General features: G+C 46.0%; 1 protein-coding gene across 1 annotated transcript in view; it reads right to left on the bottom strand.

Annotated features, from left to right (window-relative positions):
• wdr27 (WD repeat domain 27) overlaps window positions 1–9603 on the bottom strand; it is a 62878-nt gene that overhangs the window by 19059 nt on the left and 34216 nt on the right. The window contains exon 21 of the mRNA XM_037693197.1: window positions 217–319. Within this exon, the coding sequence (XP_037549125.1) occupies window positions 217–319 (103 nt within the window). The remainder of the gene's footprint in view (window positions 1–216; window positions 320–9603) is intronic.

Here is a 9603-nt window from a genome sequence, read left to right as displayed (position 1 = left end):
TATATATATATATATACATAATTTTCACTAATTGAAATGTTTGGCCAAAAACAACTTTTTCACAATATTCTAATTCATGTAAATGCACCGGTACTATAATTTTGTTGAATACCAGTGAAAATCAAAATCAGTGTGGAATGACATAAAACCAGAATCTGTTTGTTAATTTAACATTAAATATGACATTAAATTGCACAGAAAATGCTATTTATATACAAAACCTGGTTGTGCGAAGGTCCCATATCTTCACACCATCTGTGACTGCACTGGTGAGGAACAGGTTGTAGGACTCTGAAGTCTGTGTGCTGAAGATGGATCCCTTTAAAATACACACAACAAAACTATTTGTTAAAATATGCTTGACTGAGATTACCAGAAACGCCTATCATTCACAGATGGAAAAGAGTTATGCTTGATACAGTGTTCATTGTGTTATAATGTTTTTCTTAAAAAATCATCTAATGTCAATCTGAAATTTTAGGTAAAAACAGCATAATCTAAACAACACCTGGTTTGTGTTTAGGAATCATGGAGGTGGACACCAAGTGCTTTAAAACATTGTCCCATCATCTAATCTATCCATCTTTCTTTAGCTACTAACAGGTCAAGGCCATCATGGACATTTTTGTTTAGAATTGTCTGACAAGAGCTTCTTGACCAAGATAATATCAGGATTCTGCAATAAACTATTTTCTCATATACTGTATGTATCAAAGCTGTATTCATGAGATCCTGATTTTATTGTAGGCTCATATGAATGGTTAATGCCACACAGTAGGGTGCCTTAAGATTACAGCCATTAGATGCTGATTATATATTGTTCTGGAGTCGAGTCGTGGGGGCAGCTTGAGCAGGGAGGCTCAGACATCTCTTTCCATGGCCACCTTTTCCAGCTCTTCTGAGAAGATTCCAATGCGTTCCCAGGCCAGCCAAGAGACATACGTAGTCTCTCCAGCATGTCCTGAGTCTTCTCCAGGGTTTCCTCATAGCTGGACATGCCCAAAGCACCTCCCTAGAGAAGTGTCCAGGAGAACCCTTACCAGATGCCCTCTGGACCACCTCAACTGGCTCCTCTCAATGTGGAGGAGCAGCGGCTCTACTCACTGGTTACTGAACATCTCACACTATCTCTAAGAGAGAGTCCAGTTACCCTGCAGAGAAAATTCATTTTGACCGCCTGTATTCATGATTTTATTCTTTCGGTTACTACCTAAAATTAGTGACCATAGATGAGGGTAGGAACGAAGACCGACAGGTAAACAGAGAGCCTCACCTTGCAACTCTACTTGCTCTTCACCATAATGGACTGAGACAGAGTATGCAATATTGCAGAAACTGAACAGATTTTTCTTTTCTTTGTCAAGCTCAATTCATCCATCTCACCTGAACAAAACCCAGAGATACTTAAAATCCTCCATTTGAAGCAGCACCTCACTCCCAACATGAAATAAATCTTGGAGAAGCTGTAAGCTCGACATGGCGTAAATAATCAAATTCGGCTGTTTGGAGTTGCTATGAGAGAATGTAATAGCGAGACTGTGAGTCAGACATGGAAATTTACAAGTTCAGTCTGACCCAAACAATGTGATATCTGAATCTGGACGTGGGCTTGGAAGGTGGACTATATCAATTTATCCTTGGATGTTAAGGAAACAAAGATGCTCTGTCCCCCCCTCCCCACCCCATCCCTTCCCCAAAGTCGTGGACCTGTGAACAGAGCTCATCCGAACTGGCTGATAAACAAACACCTCTGATCAGGACTATGGCTGGTGGTGGTGGTGGTGGTGGTGGGGGGGGTGTCTCTGGACTGTGCTGTGCTACAACCTTCCCTCAAACTCAACTCAATGCCTCCACTGGCCTCTCTTGCCTCACCTGGTGCAGCAACCTAGGAGATGGGAAGGCGCCAAGGGGTGCGATGCTCATCTGGCGGCCGTGCTGGGACCCCCACACCCTACCCACTCCACACGCATATGTATTATGTCTACTTATGTTGCTTTGCTGTGGTATATTTTTTTGACGCCTCAAATCATGCCCTGTCAAGGACACGGTGTGAGAGATCTTTTTTTATACATTTTTCCTTATGTTTTCTCCCCCTTTTCCTATCTAAGCAACAAGGGTAGCACATCTTAGAAGCTGCAGCCCCCTGTACACTTCTGTCCATCTTTAGGATGGATGTACATAAAGTAATTTTGTTGTACTGCTGTGCAAGGATAATAAAAGCATTCTGATTCTGATTCTGATGAAGAAACCAATCCACCCTTTTCTGATTGAGGACCACTTGGATCATATACAAATCTTTAAAAAAATGTTTTAGAATTATTATTAGTAGTAATGATTCAAGTTGTGCGCCTTGTAATGGACTTGCAACCTGACCAGGGTATAATCTGCCTTTTTCACAGTGACTGCTGGACATGGGCACCAGCGAACTCGGTGACCTACAAAGGAAGACGCAGGTAATGGATAGATGGATGGACAATGTCTATAGTTTTAAATGCAGCAAATCACAAGCTAGTTGCATCTGTATGTATAAATATGTATGTTTTGATTGTTCTAACTTGTTTTAATCGATTATGCTTTCTCTTATCCCTTGAGCACTCCTGAAAAGGAGATTTTTAATCTCAGTGAGTTTTTTATTTGTTTAATAAAGATTAAATAATTAAAATATATAAAAATAAATCTCTACACCCTAAAACCACAAGGCCATTAATAATAGTATGACTTTATTGGGAAAGAAATGTGTAATGGTAGCAAAATTCCTGTTAATCCATGGCATTTTCCGTCCTTTATGTACAACACCAAAAGAGGCCCAGACAAAAAAATTAGTGTTTCCACTTCACGTCTGCACATAAATTCCATTTATGACTTCCAAGCCGAGTTATCAGATGATAAAGTTAAGCATCTGAGTGAGAGAAAGGGAACACAGCTGTGGGGGTGTTTTTTGTTTAGATTTCCATTAAGAATGAGAGAACAGGAGTTTGAGAGGGCATTTCTAGTTCTTTTTTCCGAGAAGTCCTCCGGTCTGATGAGTTCCAGGTGAATTTCACAGAAAAGGCGATGGAAACCAAGTGGGAAAGGCTGCATCTAAAGCGGCAATTCCTGAGGTTTTGTCTGCCCTGGGATTAAAAATCTAGATGAGAGGGAGATGTGTTCATATGAGAGCAGTGTCCAAGCGAGGAGAATCCCTCTGATCCACAGCTACTGACCCCACAGCATCCAAAGACCCTCAGGCAGAGAACTCCTCATTGATGCAATAGTCCAGCTGAAACAACACAACACTGGTTTTCTACGATGTACGACCCACAAAAGCTGGTATGACAGGGAACAGGCCCACCTGGGCTAAAAGAAAATTGTCAGCTGTCCAAGATTCAATAGTAGCTGAAAGGGTTAATGCAGTTAATCCATGCCGGTAGCTGGTGCTTATTCAGCTAATCCAGGGTGTCCCGAGGGTAAAATATGCAGCATTAAAGCTGCAAAAATGACTTTACTAAAGGGTCATTGAGCATAAGCATTCCTTGTAAACAAGTTGTGTAAGCATTAATGCTAAATCATCATTGCAATAATTTTTACAATGCAAAATTTTTTGCTGCTGCTAAAAGTCAGCAAAATTTTATGTAACTTGTTTTTACATTCAGATAAATCACAACCTAATATAGATACAGACAGAAACAAACACCCCTTCACCCCTTCATGGACTTCATGTTCCCTCGCCCGGACATGGGTCACCGGGGCCCCACTCTGGAGCCAGGCCTGGAGGTAGGGAACACGGGTGAGCACCTGGTGGCCGGGCTTTTACCCATGGAGCTTGGCTGGGCACAGCCCAAAGAGGAGATGTGGTCCCTCTTCCCATGGGCTCACCACCTGTGGGAGGGGCCAAATGGGTCGGTTGCAATGTGGGATGGGTGGTGGCTGAGGGCCCTGGCGGTCTGATCCTCAGCTACAGAAGCTGGCTATTGGGACATGGAATGTCACCTCACTGGTGGGGAAGGAGCCTGAGCTGGTGTGTGAGGTTGAGAGGTTTCGGCTAGAAATAGCTGGACTCACCTCTACGCATGGCTCTGGCTCTGGAACCAGTTTCCTTGAGAGAGGTTGGACACTCTTCCACTCTGGAGTTGCCCCTGGTGAAAGGTGCCGAGCAGGAGTGGGCATACTTATTGCCCCCCATCTTGGCGCCTGTGTGTTGGGGTTCACCCCAGTGAATGAGCGGGTGGCCTCCCTCTGCCTATGTGTGGGGACAGGTTCTGACTGTCGTTTGTGCTTATGCACCAAATGGCAGTTCAGATTACCCACCCTTTTTGGAGTCCTTTGAGGGGGTACTGGAAAATGCACCTCCTGGGGACTCCCTTGTTCTGCTCGGGGACTTCAATGCTCATGTGGGCAAAGACAGTGAGACCTGGAGGGGTGTGGTTGGGAGGAACGGCCCCCCTGATCTGAACCCGAGTGGTGTTCTGTTGTTGGACTTCTGTGCTCATCATGGATTGTCCATAACGAACACCATGTTCAAACATAAGGGTGTCCATATGTGCTCTTGGCACCAGGATACCCTAGGCCGCGGTTCGATGAATGACTTTGTCGTCATCTCATCTGATCTGCAACCACATGTCTTGGACACTCAGGTGAAGAGAGGGGTGGAGCCATCCACTGATCACTACCTGGTGGTGAGTTGGCTCCGATGGTGGGGGAGGATGCCAGTCAGACCTGGCAGACCCAAACGTATTGTGAGGGTTTGCTGGGAACGTCTGGCAGAGTCTCCTGTGAGACGGAGCTTTAACTCCCACTTCCGGGAGAACTTTGAACGTGTTCCGGGGGAGGTGGGGGACATTGAGTCCGAGTGGGCTATGTTCCATGCCTCTATTGTCGAGGTGGCTTACCGGAGCTGCGGCCGCAAGGTTGTTGGTGCCTGTCGCGGTGGCAACCCTCGAACCTGGTGATGGACACTGTCGGTGAGGTACGCTGTCAGGCTGAAGAAGGAGTCCTATTGGGCCTTTTTGGCCTGTGGGACCCCAAAAGCAGCTGATGGGTACCGTCAGTCCAAGCGACATGCGGCTCGGGTGGTCGTTGAGGCAAAAAACTTGGGAATGGGAGGAGTTCGAAGAGGCCATGGAGAATGACTTCCGCACGGCTTTGAGGTGATTCTGGTCCACCATCTGGCGTCTGGGGGGGGGGGGGGGGACACAACCAACACTGTTTATAGTGGGGGTGATGTGCTGCTGACCTCAACGGGATGTCGTGGGTCGGTGGGCAGAATACTTTGAAGACCTCCTCAATCCCACTGGCACGTCTTCCACTGAGGAAGTGGAGCCTGGGGACTCTGGGTTGGACCCTCAAATCTCTGGTGCTGAGGTCACTGAAGTGGTTAAAAAGCTCCTTAGTGGCAGGGCCCCAGGGTTGGATGAGATTTACCCGGAGTTCCTTAAGGCTCTGGATGTTGTAGGGTTGTGTTGGCTTACGCGACTCTGCAATATTGCGTGGACTTCGGGGGAAGTTCCCCTGTATTGGCAGACCGGGGTGGTGGTCCCCCTATTCAAAAAGGGGGACCGTAGAGTGTGTTCTAACTACAGGGGGATCACGCCCGTAAGCCTCCCTGGTAAGGTCTATTCGGGGGTTCTGGAGAGGAGGGTCCGTCGAATAGTTGAACCTCGGATTCAGGAGGAACAGTGTGGTTTTCGTCCTGGCCGTGGAACACTGGACCAGCTCCACACTCTCAGCAGGGTCCTGGAGGGTGCGTGGGAGTTTGCCCAACCAGTCTACATGTGCTTTGTGGACTTGGAGAAGGCGTTCGACCGCGTCCCTCGGGGAACCCTGTGGGGGGTACTCTGGGAGTATGGGGTACCGGGCCCTTTGATACAGGTTGTTAGGTCCCTGTATGACCGGTGTCAGAGCCTGGTCCGCATTGCAGGCAGTAAGTCGGACTTGTTCCCGGTGAGAGTTGGATTCCGCCAAGGTTGCCCTTTATCAACGATTCTGTTCATAACTTTTATGGACAGAATTTCTAGGCACAGCCAAGGTGTTGAGGGGATTCATTTTGGTGGCCTTAGGATTGCGTCTCTGCTTTTTGCAGATGATGTGGTCCTATTGGCTTCATCAGATCATGATCTACAGCTTTCGCAAGAGCGGTTCGCAGCCGAGTGCGACATGGCCGGGATGAAGATCAGTTCCTCCAAATCCGAGGCCATGGTCTTGAGCTGGAAAAGGGTAGAGTGCCCTCTCCTGGTCAGGGAGGAGGTCCTGCCCCAAGTGGAGGAGTTCAAGTATCTTGGGGTCTTGTTCACGAATGAGGGGAAAATGGAACGTGAGATTGATAGGCGGATAGGTGCAGCATCTGCAGTGAAGCAGGCGCTGTACAGGTTTGCCGTGGTGAAGAGAAAGCTGAGTCAAATGGCGAAGCTCTCAATTTACCGATCAATCTACGTTCCTACCCTCATCTATGGTCATGAGCTTTGGGTTGTGACAAAAAAAATGAGATCTCGGATACAAGCGGCCAAAATGAGTTTTCTCCGCAGGGTGTCTGGGCTCTCCCTTAGAGATAGGATGAGAAGCGCGATCATATGGGAGGGACTCAGAGTAGAGCCGCTGCTTCTCCACGTCGAGAGGAGCCAGTTGAGGTGGCTCGGGCATCTGTTTAGGATGCCTCCTGGACGCCCCCCTGGTGAGGTGTTCCAGACACGTCCCACCGGGAGGAGACCCAGAGGAAGACCCAGGACACGCTGGAGGGACTATGTTTCTTGGCTGGCCTGGGAATGCCTCGGGATTCCCCCGGAGGAGCTGGACCAAGTGGCTGGGGAGAGGGAAGTCTGGGCCTCCCTACTTAGGCTGCTACCCCTGCGACCCGACCCTGGATAAGCATAAGAAAATGGATGGATGGATGGATGGATGGATGTTTTTACATCCAGATAAATCACAACCTAATGTCGATACAGACAGAAAATTGTGTGCTCATTGGTCCAAGACACTGACGTAGGAGTAAAGCCAAACAACATCATGGAACGGTAAGATGGATTGTCCTCCATCATCTCAAGAATAGTCTTCAGAGTCAGAGTCAGCAATACTTTATTGTCATTTGCACCTCATTTGGTACATGTGGTGGAGCAAAAATGTACACAGGGTCCCAGTTACATCCAACAATAAAATATAAAAGAAAAACAATTATAACATTCAAGATATTAACTAAGAAAAACATCAACTAAATATAAGCACTAATAACATAAAAACACCACGTCGAACATCAGCACAAACCTGAACATGAGTCCATGTAAGCAGATGAGCACGCATGAACACATCAACATTGAAACAAATCAGCAGCAACATGATGTGATTTTTTTCCACAGTGATTATTCTGGTTAGAGATTCATGAGTCTAACAGCCTCAGGGTAGAAGATGTTCTTCAGTCTAGTAGTTCTATACTTAATGCTCCTCAACCTCCTTCCTGAGGGGAGCAGGGCAAAAAGTGTGTGTGTGCTGGGTGAGTGGGGTCCTTCATGATGCAGGTGGCTCTCTTCCTGCATCTGGAGGTGTAGATGTCTGTGATGGTGTGGAAACTGACTCCAACAGAATTCTGTGCAGCCTTCACCACTCTCTGCAAAGCTTTTCTTTCTGTAGCTGTGCAGCCTCCATGCCACATGTTGATGCTGGAGCACAGGATGCTCTCCACTGCACACCTGTAGAAGGAGGTGAGGACTGAGCTTCCCAGACCAGCTCGCCTCAGCCGCCCGAGGAAGTAGAGTCTCTGATGTGCTTTCTTGATCAGGCTGGTGGTGTTGTTGCTCCAGCTGAGGTTGTCATTCATGTGAACACCCAAGTACTTGTAGCTGGAGACCACTTCCACCGCAGATCCTCTTATGTTCAGGGGGGTGTAGGTGTTTTTGTTCCTTCTGAAGTCCACAATCATCTCCTTTGTCTTCTTCACATTGATGTGAATGTTATTGTCTTTGCACCATCTGTCCAGGTGTTTCACCTCTTGCCTGTAGCTGGACTCATCATTGTTTGTGATGCATCCCACCACTGCTGTATCATCTGCAAACTTTACAATGTGACAGCCTGGATGGGTAGCTGCACAATCATACGTGAGCAGAGTCCTAATCCTAATCCTAATAAAGAAGTAATTTACATTTAAGATGTAGATGAACAGATGCTCAGATATATTCATCAATTAACGCGGATTCCTCATTTTTCTGAACTGAATAAAACGTGCATTGAATTTAATGAAAGGCAAACGTGAGACGTCATTTATATTTGACCCATCAAAATGAATGCGGTCATTTATTTACAGAATCAAAGTTTAACATCAAACATTTACATTAATTTGGCAAATTATGAAAATAACAACATAAGCAATCAATCAGGAAAAATCATACGGCCATGATTTTTCCGTTGCTTCACCACAGACATTTATGAAAACTGTACAATTATGATCTTTTACCCACACGGCGGTGGATGAGCACTTTACACAGACATTTCTAAATATCTGGAAGAATTTCTACTTGAGAGAGGAGTTTAAAGATGGGAAAGAAGTTTAAAGAAGAGTAAAAGATGGGGTTTGAGGGAGTGTGAACAGAACGGCACTCTCCGGGCTTTCTTCAGCTTCTCCTTACAGTACACTTAGGTGGTGAAATCGACTCTTTTACCTGGAGATGTCTCAGGCGAGATTCCGTTTAACGCACCCTTCAGCGTCTCCGTAGGATGCTGTTACTCGTCCGGAGTAGCAGCTTTTTGTCCCTCACAGCTCACCTCAGTGAAAAATGTTATAATCCCATGAAACTCGGAAGAGCTCTGTTGTCATGTCAGGATCTTCCCGGCTCCCAGAACTGGGCTTCTCCGCACAGAACCGACAGAACTGTGTATCCAACAGAACTCCAACAGAACTGGTTAGACCAGGAAGTACCGACATTTTAAAGAGCTGTTTTCCCGGTTCATCTGGGAGTATTCCCATTGGCCAGAACCGACCAGACGGGGTGTGTTTTGTGACGTAAAAGGTTAGAATGCAGCAAGAATTGTTATGGAAAGATCAGAAATGTTCTCACAGACAGAGAGAGTTTTGTTTTGGCGAGTTTAAGAAACAGGTGCCAAAACCCCCTGTTGACGTCTGAGAGGATATAAACAGGACAGTTGTTCCAACGCATGTCTGCTTCACTCCTGACCCTGGAAACGTACACTTGCTCATTCAAAGGCAGAAGTCAGAAAATGCATAAAAATCTGTAACAGACCTCAACATGAATTCTAACTTTGCATGAGAATTAAAAATCATTACACAGTTAATAAAATTGATTAGTTCACTGCAACATCTAAAATGGTTTGAACTAAGACACTTTGATTATCAACATTTGTAAAATAGTAATGATAATAAAAAGAGAGTGTTCTTTCACTTGATTATCAAGAAAGAGAGTCTCAGGATGGGTGAACCTGTATCTATGGATTCAAATCAATGAAATGACAGTTTCTGTCCCACAAGGTTCTTAAGGTCAAGGGTTTTGACCTTAGGCTTAGTCGTGACACCAGATTAAGTTCACTACAGTCCCCCCTTTGGAAATCATCACCTGTCCATGGGGATGAATTCCAACTATGAACTTACGCCTTCGATTGTCCTTGAAGCTTGATGTAATCCAGCAA

The sequence above is a fragment of the Nematolebias whitei genome, chromosome 1, assembly GCF_014905685.2.
Source record: "Nematolebias whitei isolate Nwh7 chromosome 1, NemWhi1, whole genome shotgun sequence".
Lineage (NCBI taxonomy): Eukaryota > Metazoa > Chordata > Actinopteri > Cyprinodontiformes > Rivulidae > Nematolebias > Nematolebias whitei.
The sequence above is the reverse complement of the archived record's forward strand: the minus strand, read 5'-3'. Positions and strand labels throughout refer to the sequence as shown.